At 41.2% G+C, this 25,938-nt stretch overlaps 1 protein-coding gene across 1 annotated transcript; it reads right to left on the bottom strand.

Annotated features, from left to right (window-relative positions):
• Positions 1 to 25,938, bottom strand: papss2a (3'-phosphoadenosine 5'-phosphosulfate synthase 2a). Its single transcript, XM_077239486.1, has 12 exons — positions 25,820 to 25,938; positions 12,547 to 12,661; positions 11,820 to 12,055; positions 11,301 to 11,439; positions 11,000 to 11,118; positions 7,546 to 7,659; positions 6,316 to 6,427; positions 4,517 to 4,722; positions 4,115 to 4,250; positions 2,785 to 3,053; positions 1,910 to 2,139; positions 1 to 1,132 (listed from the first exon to the last, which is right to left on the bottom strand). The coding sequence occupies exons 1-12, from the start codon at positions 25,844 to 25,846 to the stop codon at positions 991 to 993; spliced, it is 1,845 nt and encodes a 614-aa protein (XP_077095601.1). The 5' UTR covers positions 25,847 to 25,938; the 3' UTR covers positions 1 to 990.

A 25,938-nucleotide genomic window follows, 5' to 3' on the forward strand; every position in this document is an offset into this window, starting at 1 on the left:
TTATGTAATCACAGTACAAAGGTTTAATTAAAACAGATAAGATATACAGATATCTACTTGACATTATATTTCATTTGCTGTTAAATCTTTAATAAAACCGTGTTATTCATTATTGGTTTTGAATGAACAAAATAAATATTTTCCTAGTATGCTTTCCCCAATATGGTCCCCAGATAACAACCCCTTTCTTGTAACATGTAAAAAAAATTATTCAGGTTACGATGTTAAATCTGACTGCAATTTGGGCCACATGAAGACTGCTTTGATATACACTAAGTTTGGGGTCAGTAAGATTTTTTTGAAAGTATTTAGCAAGAATGCATTAAATTGATCAAAAGTGACACTAAAGACTTTTACATTGTTAGAGAAAATTTATATTTCAAATAAATGCTCTGTTTAACTTTCTATTCATCAAATAAAATAATAAGAAATGTTTCTTTAGCACCGAACCAGCATATTAGGATGATTTCTGAAGGATCATGTTACACTGAAGACTGGAGTAATGATGCTGAAAATTCATCTTTGTCATCACAGTAATAAATTACTTATTTTTTCACTGTACTATTTAATCAAATAAATACAGCCTTGGTGAGCATTCTAATTTTGTTTTTTAATCTTATCGTCCCCAAACTTTTGAACAGTAGAGTAATTGCTTCATTTAGATTACAATCGATATACATTTTCATTTAAATGCACATTTCTAAATACAAATTAAGAACAAGATTTCATAATCTCTTTGAGACTGGCAATATATTAATCAAGGCACATCAGTTTAAATTTCACAGTTGAGAAAGCGTGTTCATATTTCCCTTTAAAACAATGCTGTAGTAAAATAATTATTCACAGGAAATCTTGATCACCTTTCCCACCAGCTCGTTGTAAGTGCGCACCTTCATTTTTCAATGCCTGAAGAAGTTCTAGAGGCAGTGTGAACCAAATGCTCTGTGAACTTCTGAGGTTTTCTGTGTTGGAACTTTTTTGTATGTGCCATCACTGGTCTTTCTGTAGGGAATTGTAATACTCGGTCAGGACCTTCCAGGCTTTAGGGGCCATGAAGCCCTCAGGAGGGTTCTCTCCACTGCGGGCCAGCTTGCGCATCTTGGTCCCGGAGATGAACTCAAACTCAGCATGTCTGAATTGAAAAATAGAGGTAAAAATCAGTCTGACTTTCAGTCTGACTTACACTAAGCAACCAATTTACATGGAAATAATTTTTGCTTAAGTTCCTGGTTATTGCTAAAAGACATTTACATACCTCACATCTATTCATAGTTTTCACGTGGCATCACCTGCTGCTTTTAGTGGTTGAAATACTGCAGCAGGTGCTGTGTATAGATCACAATTGCCCAAAACAAAGAATTTTGTTCACACAGAAAACTGACAGGCCTGTGCTGCAGTTCTGTGGAAAATTTGCCCTCCATGTCACATGACTGAAAACTATGAATTGGAATTTTCCATGGAATGCAATTTCCATTGGAATGCATGCAATCAGCATATTTTAAATTATTTAAATGCACATGCATCTGTTCCTGTTAATGTCTTGTGAAGTACCGGAAATGCTTGTTTAGGTAATTTTTATTACTTTTGCACAGTGACATAATCAATGAGCACAATTCATTGAAATGTCAAGAAACATGAGTCATGAGACTTTGCTTCCAGTGCTTTTACTGGTCTGTATAATAATTTACTTTCATTTCTTTAGATATCTGTAAAAACAACTCTGCATTTTCTTTTCTCAAATGTGTTTATACTATTTTTGATCGATTTTTATGTACATGTAAATATGATCAGTGTGTGTCATTACCACTGCCACAGTCAATTAATGGCCACCAATAATAGAGATTTATAACCAGTATATTTTAAATTAAAATATTTCAAGTACTACTAGACTTTTGCACTTCAATCTCACCTATCTTTGTCATAGAAGTCCATAGCTTTCTTGGTCTTATTGTATGCAGCCACTCTGAAAGGGATAATCTCCACAGAGGTGAGTCCAGGCGCCATGGACAGAACTTTACCTCCATGAGTTGGTTCATAAAGGTCCTTCCCTGACTCTGGGTGGGGCATCCCAGCAGGATCACGACCCACAATGTAGAAATTAGAACCTGCTACCATTCTTGCACGACAGTGCCACTGGACCTGACAGACACACGGACAAGGTTAGTATTTGTAAGTGTGGCACTTATATGTTATGTGTAAATTAAATGAATTCATGGAATCTTAGACTATGAACCGGTTATAATTTTAGATAAATCTCTTAAATATAGCTTTAATTTAATCTACCAATTTTTTTTTAACATTTTTAAAAGTAAAATACAGTAAAAACAGTAATATTGTGAAATATGATTACTATTTTACATATTCAAATGTAATTTATTGCGGCAATATTTTTTTTTAAATGATCCTTCAGAAATCATTCTAATATGCTGATTTGGTGCTAAAAAAACATTTATTTTTATTATCAATGTTTAAAACAGTGATGCAGGATTCTTTGATTAATAGAAAGTTCAAAAGAACATCATTTATTTTAAATAAATATCTTTTGTTACATTATAAATGTCTTTACTCTCACTTTTGATCAATTGAATGGATCCTTGCTTAAAAGTATTAATTTCTTTCAAAAATAAAATATATACCCCAAATATTGGATGGTAGTGTAAACTATAAAAGTGCTTAAAAAATGCTTAGCATAACTAAAATCTGTGTGTGTAAGGCTAAAACTTCCTAAAAGGGCTCTTAACGTCATTTTTCATAGGCATGTATGAAAGAACACCTAGTGCGTACCTCTGTAGGGCCAGCGTACATCATAGGGGAGGGAAAGATGGCCACAATGGTGGCCCGAGGGTCTAGAATGTCGTCATCCAGCACGGCAGCATGCTGTTTCATTCTCCAGTCTAGAGGCACGTCATCATCTTTGGTCCAGCCACCCAAAGGATGCAAAAGTAGCACTGGCCTACGATACCCACGTTCCTCCAATCGTCTACGCGTGTCGGTCATTAAAAGGGCGTGGCCATTGTGCACCGGGTTCCTCAACTGAAAAGCAAACACTGCGTCTGGGAAAACAATGAAATTGTCAATTCCAGTTAGTGCTTTAATTGGTTGTTGCGTAACCATGGTGGACCAAGTCCAGAATATCATTAATTTCTCAAGAGGGCGCTAAGAACCTACTAAGCCAGAAATCCAAGGCTGCATACGAAATCCCTTAAAAAAACAGTATGTGACAAAAGTAGTATGTTCGAATTCACAGTGCTCATAAAAGAGTAGGAAGAAAGTACCCGGATACTTCTTCTGTATCTGTAATATCCAATGAGGCCACAGGAGAGGTTTTATGAATGACAGTGAAGCAACGTATCTGACGCTGGTAGGTCACGTGATAATGACAACATGGCGAATGTAGAATGTCTGGATAACATTCGTACTTCAGACACTCATACTATATAGAACATACTTATTTAGTGGTCGTGAAGTAGCCAAATTACTTTTAATGTTTTAATATTATATTTGTAATATGTCCCACATGAGTGCTTTTGATTCCTTGCTTCATATACAGCCAACACATCTGAAGCAAAATCTTACTGCCAAAATATCATGGTGCTAAGAACCTGTTTGGCCTCATGGTTTTATAAAAATTACACCTTAGATCTAGAATCACATAATTTTTATTTATTTATTTATTTTGTAGATGCAAGGGTGCTTTAAATCATAATTCAGTTTAAAGTGTCTCCATAAAATCACTCTGTATTTGCAGTGACTTATCTCTTAGAGGGATAGTTGCCCAAAAAATTAAAATTCTGTCATAATTTACCCTGTCATAAACCCTGTGTAATTCTGTCATAAACTTGAGGGTGAGTACCCTCAAGTTCAAAAGAAGATATTTTGAAGAATATGGGTAACCAAACAGTTGATGGGCCCCATTGACCTCCATAGTATTTTTTCCATACTATGGAAGTCAATGGGGTTCATCAACTGTTTAGTTACCAACATTCTTCAAAATATCTTAATTTTTGTTCTGCAGAAGAAAGAAATTCATACAGGTTTGGAACAACTTGAGGGTAGGTGAATGATTTTGGTGAACTATCCATTTAACTGTCCTCTTTAACCCATTTGTGTATACCTGCTTTCATCTCTTTAAATTTCTGCTTCAGCTCCCTTGGAGTGAGACGATACTGATCCAGTCCATCATTCCATCTGATTCGCTCCAATACCTCTAGCTCACCCCCTACCAGCCAGTCACCGCTTTCCAAAACCATCTATTCACAGGTAAGCGGTTAAAGAATGTAGTTAATGTGCAGTTGAGTTATAACAATCTTTCATTGCAACAGTTGTATTCTCTGTTTTTTTTAAGCAAGTATTATGAACTTAGTTACTTAGTTTTATTATTTAAGAAACAATTTGGGAGCCCTTTTTCTTGTACAAATAAGTTACCTGTATTCAGCTGAGACTTCTTAAAGGTTTCCTCAACACTTTAGTATTTTTTATTCATTCATTATCATGGCATTAGTTAAATATTTAATACCTTTATGTAAGGGTGTTTGGGACAGGTTGTCCCCCACTGGCGAGCACATCGCTCTTCCTTTCGATGTTCAAAGAACTCTGGGCTGCGTAAGATGGCGACGCATTTTCCCTGGTACTCCAGAGCCACAGCTGCACTGCCTTGAAGACGTTCTTTAATCTCGCTGGCAACAGGAAGGACAATGGGTACTGAGAGGTTGATGATACCACCTGTATTTAGGGATAGGTAGGTTATTCAACACATATTATAAATAATTTAGAAGAGATCACTTTATTTATTTATTTAATAATTATGGGGGGGAAAAACCCCCAGCCAAATTCACATTTAATCATTTAGCAGACGGGTTAATCCAAAGCGACTTACAAATGAGGAGAACAATACAATCAATTAAATAAACAAAAGGGCAACAATAAATGCTGTGACAAGTCCCATTTACTCTAGCAATTTTTTTTAAATAATTAGATTTTTTTATATATATATTACAAATAAAATAGAAAGTGTTAGTATTAATGGTCCAAGCCATTTTTACGAAATGGCTAAAGACTCAGCAGTTCAGTTTGAGTTAAACAGATCATTCCAAAAGCAAGGAAAAGTAAAGTAAAAGTCTGTGAAAGTGATTTTAAAATGGCACCAGAAGGCACTGTTCACTTGCAGAACACAAGTTTTTGGAGGGCACATAAGTCTAAAGGATTGAATTTAGGTAAAGGGGAGCAGAGCAAGTGATTGTTCTCTATAGGCAAACATTGGTGCCTTGAATTTGATGCGAGAGTGTCAGGGTTCTGTCACTTCTGTCTTGTCTATTTCTTGGTTTTGTGACAGAGCCCTGACACTCATGTTTTGTCTTGTGCTGTCTAGCATGCAGCTTGTTTACACTAGCTGTGTGCTTTCATGTTGTCTTGTTTTGTGTGAGCACATGGCTGGTGATTTTGTTTTACTGGCCATGTGCTTGTGTTCAAGTCATGTTTGGTGTGAGCACATGGCTTGTCATGTTTCCTTGTGCCATGTGCTCTCCTGTTGATTGTCTAGCCCCTCCCATCTTGTTACCTGATTATTGATTAATTTGCCCCACCTGTCCTCCCTGTTACCTCCTTTGTTTGGTCTCCCTATTTATTCTCCCTGTGTTTGCAGTCCTGTGCTGTTTCGTTGTCGTATGTACCTGGTGTGTTACCCCTTAAGTCAAGTCAAGTCAAGTCATTTGTTTTCCCCTACGGGGTAGTTTTGTTTGCATTTGTTTTTATTTTTAATAGTTAATAAAAACCCATTTTTCCTGCAATTGAGTCCTTGCTTCATCTCCTCAACCCCACACCTGACAGAGACTGTTGGTAACCAGTGCAAACTGGTGAAGAGAGGTGTGACGTGCTCATTAGCATCATCATTAGCTACCTGCTCAGTTAAATGCTGCTAACATTGTCAGTACACTGAATATTATTCGTTTGCATGCAATTGCAAATACTTTAAACATACTGCCTCCTCCCCTGACCGATGTTTGCTGACCAACCCAATTAAAGCAAGCAAAGCGTGTGAGTTTCACAGAAAGCCAGATCATTGCATCATTCTGTCTCCTGCAAGCAGCACTGGCACCTGCTATTTTATGCAGGAAACATCTTCTTTTTCAGCCTTCTGCTGCTGGTGCCATCGCCAACATTAAGAGGATTATCCTGACTAAGTGTGATTACTTGTGTGTGGAATAAAAACGTGTTGTATTAATAATAATTGGAAGGAGATGTCTAGTACTGCAACAAGAGACTGCCGATGGCTTAAACTTTGAGACACCTTTTTAAATGTGTGTGCTTGTATGTTACCATCCAGGAGGGTGTTGAAGTGAATGACTTGTAGGTATTCTCTCTCCTTCATGAAGCCCTTTAGAGGACTGGCCCATCCTTCAGCCAACACCTGCACCCACTGTAAGTCCAACTACACACACAAATACAAAAAGCTGTTTTCAAACGGAACAGTTAGCTAATATCATATTCTTCAAAATGTCTGTTATGATTGATTGTCTGTAGGAAGAATTTTGTAATAACTTTGTGCAATAATAAGTGAAAATACTTCAAGTCCCCCTGTAGTCAATAGTTGTATGCCTTAAAACTAATCATTGATTACCAAAATGACATATTTAAACTTTTTTTTTCCAGGGAAAAAGATTTATTCATGCCTTAAAATAGCTTTAAGGATGTAGAATGTAACTTTACACCCTTGCTTCATTTAGTATAAGCGGACCCATCGATATGCAAATTAGTCCCTGCCTCCACTCACTCATACAGAGTCATCTACAAGTCGATGTATCAGAATGGTAATGCATTTTATGTATCGCTCTCTACAATGTTGGACACATAACGATAATTAATATGATAAGCCTTTTGCTTGACTAAGTTATCAAACAGCTAATAATGTGTTGCTAATGTTACACAAACTATATTCCCGTTCGCCATCCTAGAGTCAGAAAGCTGCCTTCTAAAAATTAGCATCCTTAGAAAAACTTCGAACAACTCAGAACGTCAGTGAGGCATATAATTCATCATAACATTGTAAAATACATCATATACATAATTCACCCGCTATATTGCTAAATGTACCTGATTTTTCAAATCAACAGAAAAAAAAAGCAGGATAACCTGGCTTCTCTTGAGAGAACAGGTAATGATATGCTAAAGCCCACTCACACAATGATATGATTGGTTATAAGGTTGTTTGTGACACAGACGATTTCAAACCACGTTTTTGAGACTGTCTTTTTTTCACTGGAGTTTTAAGGAGAAAATAGTCATCAATGGTGTTTACTTATGTGGTTAAACACCACATAGACATATAAACAACATTAAAAACTTGATTTTCACCACAGGGGGTCTTTAAGGAACAGAATTTAAATTGTTATTGTTGTGGGATTCTGTAATAAATTTGCATCGTAATAAGGGAACACTGTTCACAGGCTAATAAAGCTGCTATGTGTCATCCTGTCAGTAATTCACTCATATTTATGAACACTTGAACATGAGTGGTCCCTGGCCTTGAGGACTAATGCTACCTGTTACCTTGGTGATGCTGATAGAGGGCAGGGTGTTTGCGTCTGCTTGTGCCAGCTTGAGTCTGTTCTCAGGCACAAACAGTTCATTAATCTCCTCTACAACTCCGCTGGGAACAATGTTCTGAGAAAGACAGAGAAAGGGAGATTAAAGAAGAAGAAAAAAAATTATCTTCCATCTTATTCATCTAATGGCATGTGCAAATGTTACCTTGAGCTATTTCTACGTGATCTGAACCTCGAAAAATATTTCATTGCTAAAATTGCAATGAAGTCAGGTTTGTTCAGTAATAGTAAATAACTTCCTTGATGTGAATGAAAGCAGTAAATTTAAATTTTACAACATGAAGTACATCAGTTTTTTTTCCCTGTTATTAATGTGGAGGTGAAGATTATAAGTATATAATAGTTTGTATTTTAATACTATCATTTTTTATAATGTTCGGCCTAGGAATGTTGACATTGTCACTCTTTGTTAAAATATTATTAAAGATTTTGTAAGGACTTTGCATTGTTGTGCTTGGAATCAATTGTTTTATTTGTGATAACACAATGAAACCTGCCAAACTGTGCAGAAGTAATTTTTTGCCAGGCTATCATACAAAGAAATTATGAACACATGCACTGCCAAAAAAGAGAACAAAAAAATTATTACTAACTAGTTATAGTCAAAGCTGTACTTTTTTAAATTTTTTGCCAAATAATTTTGTCAGATAAATTCTTTAACCAAGTTTACACATTTAAAAAAATAAATATTCTAAAATGTATTTGAAATACATTTATTTATGCTAAGTATACTACAAATACATTTACATATTTATGTACTTAATATACATACCCTGCAATTGTACTTTTGGTATACTAAATTGATGTACTTAAAGTTTGCTAAATTGGAATAAGTAATTTTGTACTCAATGTACTTTGGAAATAGTGCTGAAGTTCAAATAAAGATATACTTAAGTATATTTTATTGTGCTAAAGTGGAACTATTGCAAGTATACTCTAAGTACACTTTAAAAATCTTAAGACTGATATTATACAGAGATCCTTCTATAATATTAAGAAATGTGCATTGTGCAATAAAGAAGAACTCAAAATAAAGTTTAATTATATTTATATCAGTAAGTCTCAAGCGATATGTTAGTAAATATGTTAATGGATTTGTAGTATACTTAGTATGAAATAAAGTTATTTTAAATATATTTTGGTATATCTTTTTTCATTAGGGTAGTGTTGTGTTTTTCCTTCATATTTAGAATATATATAAAATAATAAGAATTATAAAAATAAAAATTTTCCTTATATTTTTATTGTTTAATACTAGTAATTAAAAACATCTTTGGCCAATACTGTATATAATAAGATGTAGACTATTTGCAAACAACTAAACACTTCTGTAGTTGTTGGCGCATATTTAAGTTGTTTTGCACGCGTGTTTCGGGCGTGCTGTTTCCTTGTGGTTAAAAATAATGAAATAAGGTAAAATAATAAACTTTCAATAGTCTGAACTTAACGTCTGATATGCCAATCCATTTATTAACATAATGAAAAATAAAAAATTTCTTCAATAATAACTTGAGGCAAGTCAGTCTCCATGATCACATGCCGTGCCTAACGTTCAAAAAGCATGCACCTCGCTGTGCGCCACACCTGCACTAATTAGCCCCTGTCTTAAGTAGACTCGTGGCAGAACACAGCGCCAACCTATCCCAATACACAGAATGTCTCCATCAGTAGTGTTTTTTAAAGCTAGCCAGCTCTTAATTATGAACTTATTGTATGGAAAAGATCTATGTATGTTACATGTCTGTCTGGTTTTGGATTTCTTTTCATGTTGGTCAATTTCCCGCCACTCCTTGTTCCCAGGTTCACCGTCCTCATTAGCTTGTTTAGTTCAGCTGTGTCTTGTTAATTAGTCTAGTAGTTAGCTCCCCTTGTTTGCCATGTATTCCCTATGTTCTTCCTCTGTCTTTGTCGGTTGACGTTGGGTAGTGTTTCTCCATGTAATGTTGTGTTCGATGATTAAAGTTTTCATCCTCCAGTAATTTCTTGTCGTGAGAACTTCTATGCACCACCTTATGTAACAGATCGACTGACCAAGACAGAAGGTGGATCCAGCAGTGCTAATGCTTTGCCTGGACCAAGACCAGCATTCTCTTGAGGCCCACACTGCGGTGTTCCTCGACCTGGCGTGCCTTACCCCCTTCCCCGACTGTTCATTGAGTGTCGTCTTCCACACAAGCCTCAATGTGGAGACAAAGGCACGCCTGCCCGGTGTGGGACCTCGGGAGAATTTCAAGGCTTTTGTGGAGTGGGTGTTACTTAACTGTATGTCCCAGTTTACCTTCGGCCATCCCAGTGATGGTGTACACCCATACTGCTAGCTCCGCCCGGGTCCCCTGACTGCCGGATCTGCCATGGACTCCTGAACTGCCGGCTCTGCCCTGGAGGCTTCCTGCTCTGAAAAGGCCACACCCTCCAGGTCGCCCACCCCTGGGATGTTATACGGCACGAGGACACGCCTTCCGAGAGGGGGGAGGGGCTAATGTTACATGTCTGTTTGTTTTTGGATTTCTTTTCATGTTCATGTTCATGTTGGTCAGTTTCCAGCCACTTCTTGTTCCCAGGTTCACTGTCTTCATTAGTTCAGCTGTGTCTTGTTAATTAGTTTAGTAGTTAACTCCCCTTGTTTACCATGTATATATTCCCTGTGTTCTTCCTCTGCCTTTGTCTGTCGACGTTGATGTTGGGTAGTGTTTCTCCATGTAATGTTGTGTTAGCTGATTATAGTCTTCCTTCTCCCGTAATTCCTTGTTAAAACTTCTATGCACCACTTTATGTAACAATGTAAAGGTTCTTTAAAAATTACACTAGTATTCAAAAGGTTTAGGTCTGTACAAACGGTTTTCTATTTTCATATAATTTGTGCTAAAGAAACATTTCTTTGCATTATCAATGTTGAAAAGAATTGTGCTGCTTAATATTTTTGTGGAAACCGTGATCCATTTTTTTCAGGATTCTTTTCTCAATAGAACATTCAAAAGAATATCATTATGTCTTTTATACTCACTTTTGAAAAGCTCAGTATTCATTTCTCAAAAAAACTAAAACTTTTGAACGGAAGTGTATATCTGTGTTCTAAAGAAAAAAATACAGCAAACGGGGTTGGAACTACATAAGGGTGAGTAAATAATGAGTTTTATTTTTGGTTGAACGACCTCATAAAGAAAGAACCAGATTTGATTTTACTACCAGGAAACTAGAGTAAAACAATCTGCTCTATCTATTCATGTTGTGGCCTTCAGACAGATATGTAGCCAGAGGCTTGTGGTAAAATCTGACAATGGCTTCAACCTTGGACTTCAGACCATGAGGTACTCTAAAGATAATGGTAGGCTATGTGCACCAATTGGGAAATAATAAATAAAATTTATTCCCAAGCCTGTGTTCAGCTCCTGACTAACCTGCTCCTTCAATAGGTTCACCACCTGCTGAATGCATTCGTTCACTGTGAGCTCTCCGGTCTTCAGAATCAGCTCAGAAGTCACTGGACACTCATACATAGAATCTATACCGGTGAAGCCTGGGTGAGAAATGAAGCATGGAAAAGATGGGAACGAAAGAAGAAAGTTGAGTACATTTATGTTAAGTCGGCTCTTTTTGCAGGATGTGTCTGGTTTTCTGTTAAGTTGTTTTGTACTTTTTTTTTTTTTTACTTAATTTTTGGAACAGCACAGTTTTAAAGTTTCAATTTTTTTATATTACCTTTAATCTCCCCAGCTCTTGCTTTTTTGTAGAGTCCTTTAACATCTCTGCTCTCGCATACCTCCAGAGAAGCGTTTACAAACACCTCAAAAAATGGCAAACCTGCTTTCTCATGGATGCTTCGGGCCTCTGCACGGTCCTGCAGAGTAAAGGAAGTTGAGCATTATGGATTTTATGAAACATTTTATTAAAAATGGTCAAATAAAAGAAAAACAAAGTGTTTGTTGCTCTTTGTTACATGCTCATTTGTCTGTTCGGCTTATTCTCATTTGTATGTCGCTTTGAATAAAAGCGTCCACTAAATGAATAAATGTTAAGACCTTTTGTACTGCAGTGAAAAACCCATCAACATTTATAGTAGAAGAAACATTTGATTTAAAAAAACCTTGCATAAACTTTCAAAACTTTCTAATAATGTTGTGATTTTGTTTTGATCTTTTGATTCAAATCAAAACCTAGTTCAACCAATTTCACTGGTTTAGTGATAAAATAATCACAGTCGCTGGTGTGGTTGCTCACTTTGGTAAACGGCGAGATGAAGCTTGTAATGCAAACAAGCCCAGCATCTGCAAACAGTTTGGCCACCTCAGCAATACGCCGGATATTTTCCTCTCGATCCACAGAAGTAAAGCCCAGGTTCTTATTCAGGCCGTGACGGATGTTATCACCATCCAAAGAGTAGCAGGGAATGCCGTGAGAGACCAGATACTCCTCTAAAGCGAATCCCAATGTTGTCTTACCAGCCCCTGATAGACCTGCACACACACACACACACACACACACACACACACACACACACACACACACACACACACACACACACACACACACAGATTACAATGCATGTTTGAGCTGTTTTTACTAAAAGCAACTTGCACTGACGTCTCTTAAAATATGTCTGTGTCATTGTTTTATCTCAAGATGGACACCAGTAATGTTTTTTTTTTCCGTAAGGCACATTTATTAAAGCTACTTAAATATCCTAATTGAACTAAGGCCTAATCCTGGCTTAATTCAAGCCCTGTCTGTGAAACTGGGCCTAAAAATGTAAAGGTTTCTTCAAAGATATTAAACAGCACACTGAAGACTGGAGTAATATCTGTTAAAAACTTTAAAGTTTAAACTTGAGGTTTAAAGTTTAGACCAACTTGCATGACAGGTTTGTGAATTTATTTCTCAATTTAAATTTGCTTTGCCTGACATCTTGTGTGAATTTTACTGTTTTTAAAGTGTAAAAATGCATTACCTGTGAGCCAGACTGTACATCCTCTGAAACCTCCTCTGGTTCCTACGATCTGCCCCCTCTTGCTGCGGCTGACATGATGAGCCTGGAATACCACATTAGTGGACTTTTGCAGATCCTACAAACACACATGGAAACATACTAACATTTAGAACAACTTTTAGTGTAGTATTAGTATTTTATATACTATACCTACTCCAGTTACTTTTTCCGTTTACAATAAATCCATATTTACGCATTTGACAGATGCTTTCGTACTATTGCTTTGTGACATCAAGGAAGTTTTTTGTCTTATGTACCTCCAGAGCTTGTAGCCACATTGCATTCAAGGGATATATGCAATCCATGGGAATCAAACCCTATATTGGCATTAATAGTGCCATGCGCTCATGCGCTTCTGTTTAAACCACAGAAATGCTGTAACTCTTCATGCACTCTATTGTAATACACTAATTTACTGACTGCAGTAACAGTTTAAGTCTCATAAACAGACCCACAGAAAAATAATAATATAATAAAGGAGGTTTTACACACACACACACACACACACTGTTACATGCCACATGCACTAACATAGAGAGCGACACCTATTAAATGGCGACGTACATGTTTTTGTACATGTAGGGGTAAGAGTCCATTTGCTTGTAAAGAAAGCATAGTACAAATTGAGAGGGTTAAATCTGCCCCAAAACAACAAACAAAACGGGTCTTTGAATTAGTTTTAGACGACTTTCCTGGATTTAGACATAAACAAAACATCCAAGTCTTACAGGATTTGTAAACTGTAAATGTACAGTATTTCATTGTAACAATCTAATGACTTGATTGCACTAAAATATTTTTTTATGGGTTTGTTTTTTGTTAATACAACGTTTATAATGGCTATTATTGTTCAATAAATAATAGCTTATTTTATGTTATAATGTTGGCGTAAATGGTATTGAGAAAGGTTGTAAACAATAAAATTATTTTAACTTTGAACGACACCCCACAAGGTATAAGGCGCAACTGACAAGCAAAGCGGCTCCGGGGTGAAGCTGAATCTGACGTTTTGGGGGACTATGTGTAGTTTTTTAGGTATTTTATTATCTAAAATCAATATTTTTATTCATAAATATGTCCTCAATGGTGTACAAATACATCTGTAAATTATCTGACTTATCCTTGTAAATGAAGAATTTATTATCTTTATATACATGTGACGGGTAGGTCCACGGAGGCTTCCATGTAGTTCCGCCATCTTGAAAAACTATAATAACAGAGAGGGTCAAAAAGTACTAGGCCAACGCGTTTCCACAACGCGTTTTCGTTCAGAGCCAGCGTCACGTAACTGAAAGCAGCAGAAGCGGAGGAGCAGAGCAGTGAGAGGCGCTTGTCACTGCCCCGGCAAGTTTAAAAGGTTGCATTGCACTGCTATTATTCATACTATAACATTCGTTTGTTCGTTGTGTCTAGTTGCAGTTTGTTTGAAATAACAAACCTGTTCACCCGAAGGAAAACTCGACGAAGTGCTATTAGACGACATCCTGTCATAGCTTTTTGGTACGTAACAGCTACCATAGATGCAACACGCATTTGAAAAAGCAAGGCGCTTTAGAGTACGATTCGTTTGAATGCAAAAGATTTTGGACTCTTGTCATATTGTGTTTTTTTAACCATTGCGGTTTGAAAACAGGTTATTTTAAACCGTTGAAAACGACTCGGTTACTAACGTAACCTCGGTTCCCTGAGAGGAGGGAACGAGTATTGCGTAAGTAGCTTACGCTATGGGAAAACTCCTTTTCTCGAGAATATTGAAGTCTTTATGTAAAACGCATTGCAGCTGCACAGCTGACAGCAATGAACGAAGGCAGCTCGGTCATTGGCTGTGCTGCGGCAACTTGCTCGAACCAATGACGGGGCGACTCTGAATGCGCGACCAATGAGCGCGCTTCGCGCCCGCGCGCGTCAGAACCCGCCAAGATGGGTGTGGCCAAGAGCTATATATTGGGCGCCCCGTCATGAGAGTTCTTTAGGTTAAAACGACTGAAGCGAACTAACCAAGCACAAGCACGGCAGCTTACGCAATACTCGTTCCCTCCTCTCAGGGAACCGAGGTTACGTTAGTAACCGAGTCGTTCCCTTTCGAGAGGTCTCTCCTATTGCGTAAGTAGCTTACGCTATGGGAACACCATGCAAAACGCCGTGCGTGCTGAACTTCGCCTTATGATAGCCAGAGGCAGGTGCCTGAGCTAAAAAAGCAAAGTTATCATCCAACTAGCCGGCAGAGGCGAGCTTTATATGTGGGAAAGAATACAGAGCGGCTAGAAGGCGCTCAGTGTGACACAAGCACATACATAATCTAGATACGAACTCGTAGTTCAACTAGCATCATGCTGATAGTACATTGGAATGCAGTGTCGGGACCTGTAGGTTGTAGAACCTGATAAATGTGGACGGTGAGGCCCAGCCTGCCGCCGCACAAATATCCTCGATCGGTATCCCGCTCGACCATGCCCAGGAAGAAGCCACACTCCTGGTGGAGTGTGCTTTGACTCCCCAGGGGCATTGAAGTCCCTTAGCTTCATAAGCCAGCGCTATAGCTTCAACTATCCAGTGAGAGATTCTCTGCTTTGAAACGGCGGAACCTTTCGTACGGCCGCCAAAGCATACAAACAGTTGTTCTGTCTGTCTGAATAGGGCAGAACGCTCCAAATACACTCTGAGAGCCCTAACGGGGCAGAGTAGATTAGCGTCGTGTTCGTCTGCTGGGGACGATAGCGCAGTTAGGGAGATAACCTGTGCTCTGAAGGGAGTGGTGAGCACTTTAGGAATATACCCATGTTTCGGTCTAAGGACGACCCTGCAGTCGTTAGGTCCGAATTCTAGGCAGGCAGCGCTTGTCGAAAGCGCGTGCAGGTCGCCCACTCTCTTGACCGAGGCGAGTGCCAGCAAGAGCGCAGTCTTGAGCAAGAGATGTTTAAGGTGCACGGTTCGGAGTGGTTCGAACGGAGGCCCTTTAAGAGCGTCTAGGACAGTAGCTAGGTCCCAGATCGGCACTGAGGGGGGGCGTGAAGGGTTAATCCTCCTAGCGCCCCTTAGGAAACGAATAATTAGGTCGTTTCTTCCCAATGGACGTTCCATTACAGGGTCGTGTGATGCTGTGATGGCCGCCACATATACTTTGAGCGTGGAGGGGGCGCGGCCCGCCTCCAGAAGCCCTTGTAGAAAAGCGAGTACGTTCGTAATCTCGCATGTTTCAGGGTTCAGGCCCTTGGCATTACACCAGACACTGAACACTTTCCATTTCTGGGCATATAAGCGTCTCGTGGAGGGCGCCCGCGCCTCAGCGATGGTTTTTAGTGCTCCGCTCGTGAGGTTCCTGGGAACCCGTTGAGGGGCCATGCATGAAGGGCCCACAGATCGGGGCGGGGATGAAATATCATCCCGTTGGCCTGACTGAGGAGGTCTGGCCTCAGTGGAATCGGCCGTGGTGCAGATTGCATTTGCATCAGATCTGGAAACCATGTTTGGTTCTTCCAGAGTGGGGCTATCAGCAGCACTGCGTTTTTCTCCTCTCTGACCCGACTGATGACCTGCGGTAGCATCGCGATCGGGGGAAAGGCTTATAAGGGACGGCTCGGCCAGCTCTGGGCGAGCGCATCCATGCTTTTCGTGAAGAAAAGAGGGCAGTGCGCGTTCTCCTTGGAGGCGAAGAGGTCGATCTCCGCTTTGCCAAAGGTTTTCCATAACCAGTGAATCGTCAGCGGGTTGAGAGCCCATTCTCCTGGGAGAATTTTGTCTCTGGATAGCATGTCCGCCCCCTGGTTCAGGGCACCTGGCACATGCGCTGCTCTCAGCGAGCGCAAGTTGTGCTGGGACCATAAAATGAGTCTCCTGGCCATTGAATGCATGGAGCTCGACCTGAGTCCACCCTGGCGATTTATGTACGATACTACCGTCATGTTGTCCGTTCGGACCAAGACGTGTTCGTTTCTCAGCTGTGGGAGCAGGGCTCTGAGAGCCAAAGCGACCGCTTTCATTTCCAGACAGTTTATGTGTAGGCGCTTCTCCGGGTTTGACCAAAAGCCGGAGACAGGCCTGCCCTCGTAAAGGGCCCCCCAACCTATTTTGGAGGCATCTGTCGTTATCATCTTTCTCCTTGTGTTCACACCCAGACTCACGCCTGACTGGTACCAGTCGGCGGCTTTCCAGTGCGTCAGGGCTTTTATACAGCCGTGGTTCGCTCTGATTAAAAGGTGGCCCGAACGCCACGCGTGAGTAGGGACGCGGCTCTTGAGCCAGCGTTGGAGAGGGCGCATATGCAACAATCCTAGCTGGAGTACGGCCGATGCTGAGGCCATGAGACCGAGCATCCTCTGAAACCGCTTGACGGGGGCGAGCGCGCCCGCCCTGAATGATGTTGCAAGGCGCCGGATGGTGAGCGCGCGCTCTGATGAGAGACGCGCTGTCATTTGCATCGAGTCTAGAACTATTCCCAGGAAAGAAATCCTCTGGCTGGGAGATAGTATGCTTTTTGCTAAATTGATTCTTAGACCCAGGCATTCTAAATGGCTGATAATCCAAGATCTGTGTGTTATTAACTGACTCTCTGATTGTGCTAGAATCAGCCAATCGTCGAGATAATTCAGTATTCGCACTCCCCTTCGCCTTAGGGGGGAAAGTGCTGCATCCATACATTTCGTGAATGTACGGGGAGCCAGGGACAGGCCGAACGGAAGTACTGTGTACTGGTACGACTGTCCCTCGAAAGCGAATCTCAGAAACGGCCTGTGATGAGGCGCTATTGGAATGTGAAAGTAAGCATCTTTCAGATCCACTGAGAGAAACCAATCTCCTGGGCGTACTTGCGCGAGGATATGCTTGGTTGTTAACATTATGAACGAGCGAATCATTAGTGCTTTGTTCAGGTGTCTGAGATCTAGGATGGGGCGGAGACCGCCATCCTTTTTCGGGACGAGAAAATAGCGGCTGTAAAAACCTGCCTCGCTCAGAGAGGGGGGAACAGTTTCCACAGCGCCCTTTTCTATTAGTTTGCGCACCTCGGTGCGTAGAACATGTGAGCACTCTTTTCTCACTTTCGTCTCGACCACAGTCGTAAAACGTGGTGGTCTGCGAGCGAACTGGAGCGAGTATCCGTGCTTTACTATATTCAATACCCATTTCGGCATATCTGGAATATTTTCCCATGCCGCTGCGTGTACAGATATGGGCTGAATACAGGCTAGGGGCGGGCCGCTGTGACGCAGGGACCCGGCCAGCGAATCGCCTGAGCTCATAGCTCTCAGAGGCGCGGGCGCGCGCTGAGCAGCTGAGTGAATGGGCGCGTGTGTGATTACAGCAGCGCGCGCTGTGTCTGTAAAACTCGCAGCCTGGGCTGGGGTTGTGTTTGACACTGTAAGGACAGTGTTTATAAGTGGGGGTGCATAAACAGTGGTAGGCACACGCGTCACTTTTATAATGTTTCCCGCTTTTACTGGGGATGAATTTATAACTGTGTGAACAGTGCTTGTGTGTAGTGGTGCGTACATGACCGTAGGCACGAGATCTACATTCATGGGGTGCGCAGCTTGAGCTGGGAATGAATTTGGCACTGTTTTGACAGTATCTGGGAATGCACACTTTGTGGACATGTGAACCCTTAGTGACACAGACAGAAAAAGACTCTTTTTGTGTTTTCTGTGCGTCGCCGTAAAAACGGCGTTTGTTTGCAGGTGAGCGAGCTCTGTGACTGGCCCATTGACTGCTGTATGAACATATCCAGCCGCCTGTAAGGGGACTGGGTAATGCTTGAGCTTTTGCAGAGAGAGTGGTCCGGCTTTTGCGAGACACGCACTCTCTCTTTTCATTCTTGTGGCTAGGACGGCTTTCGAGGCTCGGGGTTCAGCACAATCTTGGGCCGAGGACCCCGTCGCTCAGAAGGCGGCTTGCGGTTGTGAGAGCGCGAGCGGCGTCGAGCGTCAGCCTGAGGCGCGGGCTGAGAGGCGGTGGGGGCTGTTCTAGCCCGCTGCGGCTGCGGCGGCCTCTGTCTGCTCTGCGATGAGCTGGAGCGCTTGGGCAGGAAATGCCGCATAGCTTGTGAAGCATTCTGGGCCTCAGTGAAGCGTTCGGCGAAACCCTTAACCGCCGGTCCAAACAGCCCGCTGGTGGAGATAGGCGCGTCGAGAAATGGCGCCTTATCCGCGTCCTTCATCTCAGTCAGAGTCAACCACAGATGGCGCTCGAGAACAGTCAAATTAGCCATGGCACGGCCGATAGACTGGGCGGTGGCCTTTGTGGCTCGCAGGGCTATGTCAGTCGCGCTGCGTAGGTCCTTAAAGGCTTCGGGTTCGGGGCCAGACTCGTCCATAGAGCGGAGAAGCTTGGCTTGGAACACTTGAAGTACCGCCATAGAGTGAAGCGCTGATGCAGCTTGGCCGGCGGCGGCGTAGGCGCGACCGGCGAGAGCTGAAGTAGTGCGGCAGGGCTTCGAGGGGTGGGAAGCTTTGGCTTTCCACCCGGTGGTGGAGGGCGGGCAGAGATGATTGTCCACGGCCTCCTCGAGGGGCGGTGTTCCCTCGTGGCCTCTTTCCTTCGCGCCGTCCACAGAGGAGAGCGAGGAAGAAAAAGAAGGCTTTAGGCGCGCAGAGTGGGGGGCTTTCCACGACTTGGTGAGTTCGTCGTGAACTTCCGGGAAGAAGGGAGAAGGCCTTTGCCGAGAGGCCTGCTGGCGCCCCTGCAGAAACCACTCATCCAGTCGGCTCCGGGTTGGTTCTTCGGGAGAAGACCAATCGAGCCCGAGGTCTTCCACGGCCTTAGAGAGAACACGGATAATCTCGCTATCCATGGTGGAGCCCCCGCTCGCGCTAGCTAGCGTCGACGGGGCGGGGTCGAGAGTGGAGCCCGGCCAGTCGTCCGATGCAGCGTCGATTGACAAGCTGTCATCCATTCCCCCGTCGTCCTCGGACGCGCCGAAAGTCACAAGGCCCACCGCTCTGCTAGAGGGGTGTGGGTCCGGCTGGGTGAACTGAACCGGCGGTGGGGAAGGCAAGAGCGGCGGTGAAGCACGCGGAGACTGGCTCGGCGTGACGTCACTGAGCTCAGGTTCAGGAAGCCTCTGTGAGCGGCGCTTTTTCTTAGTGCGCGGCTCGAACAGAGGGATGGCGGCGATGGGCTCGCTCACGGCGAAAGCGGCGAGGCGAGCCCGCAGTGCGGAGAGACCCAGGTCGTCACATTCGGGGCATCCGCCCTTGGTCAAAGCAGCTTCTGCGTGGTCCCGGCCCAGGCAGCGAGCGCAGATGATGTGACGATCCCCGTCCGGGAGAAGGTCTCTGCACGACGCGCAGGAAGGCATTTGAAACAACGCCTTGGAAAATATGCTCTTTTACAAGTGTCGCAGAGCGAACAGATGTAAATACTTGCGTGAGCAGTACGCCGGATGGCTCAGTAGGATCGCGTTAGAAGGCGGCTGAAGGTGCCGACGTCCTCGTAGCAAATCCCGCTGGTATGCTTTTCGACGGCGAAGCTTCAATAATCCGGAGGATCCAGCGAAGAAGGTGTTCGCTGAAGGAGATTAAATCTAAAGAACTCTCATGACGGGGCGCCCAATATATAGCTCTTGGCCACGCCCATCTTGGCGGGCTCTGACGCGCGCGGGCGCGAAGCGCGCTCATTGGTCGCGCATTCAGAGTCGCCCCGTCATTGGTTCGAGCAAGTTGCCGCAGCACAGCCAATGACCGAGCTGCCTTCGTTCATTGCTGTCAGCTGTGCAGCTGCAATGCGTTTTACATAAAGACTTCAATATTCTCGAGAAAAGGAGTTTTCCCATAGCGTAAGCTACTTACGCAATAGGAGAGACCTCTCGAAAGGGAACACAATTGCAGAGAAAGAGAACTCATTTCAGTATAGGCCTATGTGCGCGCTCTCTGAGAAACACGCGATATTAGAGGGCGTGAGAACTGAACTGAGTGCTTTTTGAACGGTTAAAAATACATTTGTCAGTGATGTATTTGCAAGTAAACAGTCATTTATGTCTAAAGTGAACGTTAAGTGAACAGTACAAGTTCACTTAACGCTAAAGTATTTTGTATCTGTGCAGTCGGTCTTAAAGTGACAGCATCCAAATACCTGCTGTCATTATTAATGCTAATCAAACATCAAAAAAGAGAGAAAATCTCTCACTGCTCTTGACTGAATCACTTTTGTAACTTTAATAAGAATAAATGTTTATTTAATTTACACATTAAAGACTGTGCAGTGTTGAAGTTGAAGTTTTGCACACTTGAAGTGTGCACTTTTTAAAGTTGATTGTACTGAAATGTGTGTTGGCAGTGCCCGTACACAACCATCATATAATGATAAAAATCCATCCAGTGTTTTTGTTTTACTCATTATATGTTTTCCCCTGCCTCAAATTGAGCCATTCGATCTTGTGACGTCACTAGATCGGACCCCCCTCCCACGATTGATAATTGACAGCAGCGTTTCAACACAGACCCGCCCTGAGCGAGCTGTCATCGTAGTCCGCCATTGTTGATACGCTGGAGCAGAATGGCGTCAAAGCAATTGTGGTGTTCTGTTCTTGGCTGTAATAAGGAACACAGCAGTCATTTCTCAGTGTTCCTAAATACGAACTGCTGAAAACGCAGTGGCTGAGTTTTGTTTTAGAAGGGAATATTCCCCACGATCAACGTCAATGCTTTCATGTCTGCGCGAATCATTTCTGAAAGTTGTATCGTACAAGGTACGGTGCTGATCCACTTGTCCGTGTGACACTACTGCCGCGCCACACTCCACTTTATTCCTATGGGTAACGTCATGCGACTTTAACGCACCCACAAAGCATTCCGGGAAGGCGGCGCTTCATTTGGAAAAATGTTACGCGTCAAAAAGCTGGTCGATGCCCTTCTTTATGCAAATGAATTCCGTTGAATGCAACGCGACTATCCAATAGAAGTAGAGCATATAGAGACTGGGGGAAGTCTCTCGCTGGTCCTTTGTTCTGATACGCAACATTTCCCGCTTGGTCAAAACCACGCCCATAGCAGTAAACAGAGGAATGCCCATCAGTACAAATGTGGGGGAGGCGTCGCGATACCAGTACCATGCGTCAGTCGTGTCGACAAGTGGATCAGCACCGTAGGGGTGTGGTTTACCGCTATGGGCGTGGTTTTGACCCAGCGACCAGTCTAGAACAAAGGCCCCTCGAGAGACTACTTCTATTGGATAGACGCGTCGCGTTTGACGGATTAATTTGCATATAGATGGGCATCGGTCAGCTTTTTGACGCGCAGCATTTTTCCAAATGAAGCGCCGCCTTCCCGGAATGCTTTGCGGGTGCGTTAAAGTCGCGTGACTTCACCCATAGGAATAAAGCGGAGTGCAGTGCGACTGAAGTGTCGCACGGACAAGTGGATCAGTACCGTAACATGCATAAATAACGTTACACATCACTGACAAGCCTACATTTACCGAAAAAAAGTTTTTCATGACCATTAGCTGTAACATCAATCTGTCAATGAACTATCGTATACATCAGTAAACACATGGCGTTCGTATCTCACTAACGTTACTCTACCCTACAAAGATAGATCAAAGTGACATTACGTTAACCAACCCTTCAGAAAAGTCCTGTTCGAGCCTTACTTGTCGAGCGTCATCTTGTTCTAGTCCGACCCAGGTTAAAACTGTTACGGTTGCACAGATGTGCGCTTAGAGACTCCCGCTGCCATTCTTTCTCCAAAATATACCCTCAACTGTTGTGAAGGCAACACTCCACGTGTGTTGTGTAAAAATGCCCACCAGAACTGAGGCGCGGGGTGAGCAAAGCTCATTATCATTTAAAGACACATGCACTTAAACGGTGTGCTGAAAACAGAACTGTTTTTGACCCGGTAAAATTAGTGTTTTCTTACAATACTAATGATAATTTAATTAAAGTATATTACAAACTTTTCACTTAGACCCTAAAGAATCATATTAACGTGTATAAATTTGCATTATATGACCCCTTTAAGATATTAGCCATTAACCTCTGTTTGATGAACAAAAACTGGCGAGATTGTGTCGTGAGACCTGCGAAAGACGCAGGACCTCTAAGTGCTATAGTTTCCTAATCTGAGCAGGTAAAACATAATTAAAGAGTTAAAAAAGAACAATCAAACATTCACATTTATGGAGTCAGATGAAATAACGAGTCAATACATATGAAAAAATGTATTTAATTTAATCTTGAATGTTGCGGAAAAGGAAAACTTGTAACACGCAGAGCCCTTCACCCGCTCATCAGAAGAGCCTGATCTAGCGTGGCCTTACATTTTTTAGGTTGGTCTATTTCATTTGTGTCTTTGTTCTATGGTAATTTGTTTTCTTTGCTCTCTTTTTATCACAGTTTACTTGTCTTCGGTAAGCTTGAGTTTTTTTAGGCTAGTATTGGTTTATTAAATGATACTGAAAATGGTGATAAGAATTATGAAATGGTATCAAAAATGTTTATCATAACCGTATTTAAAGCAAGAATAACTATATTGTGATATAAGATTTTGGTCACATTGCCCACCCTTCCTTGGAAATATATAAGTAATATCAACTAGTTTCACAATTTCCACAAAAATATTATTCAGCACAAGTGTTTTCGACATTTATAATAAGACAAAATGCTTTTAAAGCACAAATCAGCATATTAAAATGGTTTTTAAAGGATCATGTGACACTGAAGACTGGAGTAATGATGCTGAAAATTCAGCTTTGCCATCACAGGAATAAATGACATTTTAAATTATAATAATAAAGAAATGTTTTACATTTTAATAATATTTCACACTTACTGTTTTTACTATATTTGAGATCAAATAAATGCAGCATAAGAGATGTCATTAAAAAACAAACAATTTTGAGGGGTATTGTATGTGTGAGGCAAAAATCAAAGCAATGGACACAATATATTTATTATTCCTAGAGATAAAACATAAGCAGAATCATAAATATGCAAGTTGTTTTACTTCACTTTTTCTTAGTTTGGAAAATCCATATGTGCTGGTAAGAATTAACTGTCAAATGCACAATGGATGTAGGATGATGGAAGAAGTACTTAAAATATCAGTGTTACAGCTATTGGTCTCAAAATGGGAGTTATTAATACAATATGTGGTTAGTGTACGGTCATTGTAGCCCTAACTTTATACATCTCTCTCTCTCTCTCCCTCTCTCTCTCTCTCTCTCTCTCTCTCTCCCCCCCTCTCTCTCTCCCACTCACTCTCTCTCTCTTACACACACTCGTACGTTGTTTTGTATTGCTTTAACCCCAATTCCCTGCAGAGCTTCTCACTGAAAACTGAAATGGAAAAATACTGTTTGTGCAGGACGAGTTGCAGGAAAACTAACGCTGGTTAATAAACAGACTATTATATTCATTTACTAGGAATGTATCTGTATCAACTTTGGACAGGACACGCACCCTTACACAGGTCAGATGTAAAAATCTTGCTGGCTGTTACACGTCAGATAAAAAAAAAAGATAAATCATGCATTAACCATTCACGTCAATTATGTAATTTAGCTGTACACTCTCACACACAGCCTTTTCTTTATACCCCCGTCTCGAATTTACTTGTGCAGTGCTTGAAAAACAAATAGATCCATTCATTACACACCCATGGCTTCCAAATAATCCCACTAACAACCTCTCTTAAACACACACTTGCAGTGTCAGTAGGCTTTTATGAATGAATACTATGAATTGCATTAAACAAGCTGAATCTACTCTGACGTCTATACAACAAATACTTTGTCTTTCTGACTGCAGTACAGATGCCATATTTCAGTGAATTCTAAGACAACAAATCAGGGCAGAGAAATCTTGTAACGTCTTTGATTGTTTGTCTGATAAAAAGATGATTTTATATCTGACTCTGACACCTGGCTATACCACAAACGGAATGTGAAGGGACTTCTTTGTCTTTCTGAGTAGAAAATGACAGTGAAGGCAGCCATTTTCACAGCTTTATTCCAAATACTTTAATCACCAAAATCAAAGTGTTCTTTTTTTCAGCAATCACTTGAAGTGATTTCTAAAATATTTAAATGATATGTTAAAATTCTTATTATGAGATATTTTCTTAAACTCTTATTACATAGAACTGTGGTTTAACTGCTCCCTTTTACTCTTCTCTTTGAGAGGGACTTTTTTATATATAAAGTTAAATACAAAGTAAAAAATTTTTATCTGAGTGTTTACAGGTACAATATAAAGGTACATAGCCTACATGCTCGAAAAACACCCAAACAGCCATGTGTGATAGTTTTTTTCAAGTGCACATTGCTTCACTAACTGAACTCTGATCTATGACTCAGATTAACTGACATGAACTCTAAGACAGAGCACTACGGTAAGCGTGAAACATTTCATATTGTATAGATGGAACTTTGCTATTTCCAAATATTACAAGAAATTATTCCTATAATATTTGTACAGTTATCATAGCAATATCTGTACAAATATTATAGGAATGATTATAGAAATAGCCAATTACAGGAATACTGTTTATTTTATCAAACAATGGTTTTGTATATTGGTTTCAGCCATCTATTTCAAAACATTCTTAAATGAAGAAACTATTGTATTATCATATTTTAGCGATACAGTGGTTCTATAATCTAAACAAGTGAACACAATCAAATTACACTGGCATATTTAGACAAGCATTAAGTAAAGGTAGATTTTTTTAAATTTTCTAAAATGTTTAATTTGACAAAGGTATTTTTTCATAAATGGCAGGGTGTCACATTATTTAAAATTGTATAAATGTATAGACAATGTATTCATTTCAGTAGGCCTACCTATTGACCAACATAATGGCGTTATATTTCTGTATTTTACATTTTACTTTTTTTCAAGACACGAAAAAAAATTCATGATTGTTTTACTCTTTAAATTTAGCTACAAGGTCAACGTTTCTGCTCTCACATTTCTGTTTAATATTCATAATTTTGTTTACAGTAGCCTATTATTTCAGTTATATGCATTTAACAAGCTTTTTGTCAAGTCAGTGTGTCTAGCCTAACACAGATTTGAAGTATAGCGCTTGCCCAATATCTCCCCAAATGATCGCAGGCAATTATATAACACATTAAAAAAAGTTGTCTGATATTTCGACGAACCCCATGTTCACTCATCTCAGACAACCATTGCTAAACCCACCGATTGCATAAATAATGCAAACGAAGAAAAAGGCATGACAAAATAAACAGTCCACGACAGAGAAGTTTTGCCAGCTGCGGCTCTCTGTCTATATCTCACCGGTTTTAGTGTTGTGTTTCCAGGCATCTCGCTCCGGTGAAGTGCGCTCTGGTTTGGACTGTCGCTCGGAGGCGGGGCGGACTGAACGCGCAGGTGAACTTTAGGAGGTAGTTTGTGGA

Source organism: Siphateles boraxobius, unplaced genomic scaffold (genome assembly GCF_051911475.1).
Source record: "Siphateles boraxobius isolate OS27281-9 unplaced genomic scaffold, OSU_SipBor_1 22, whole genome shotgun sequence".
NCBI classification, from domain to species: Eukaryota; Metazoa; Chordata; class Actinopteri; order Cypriniformes; family Leuciscidae; genus Siphateles; species Siphateles boraxobius.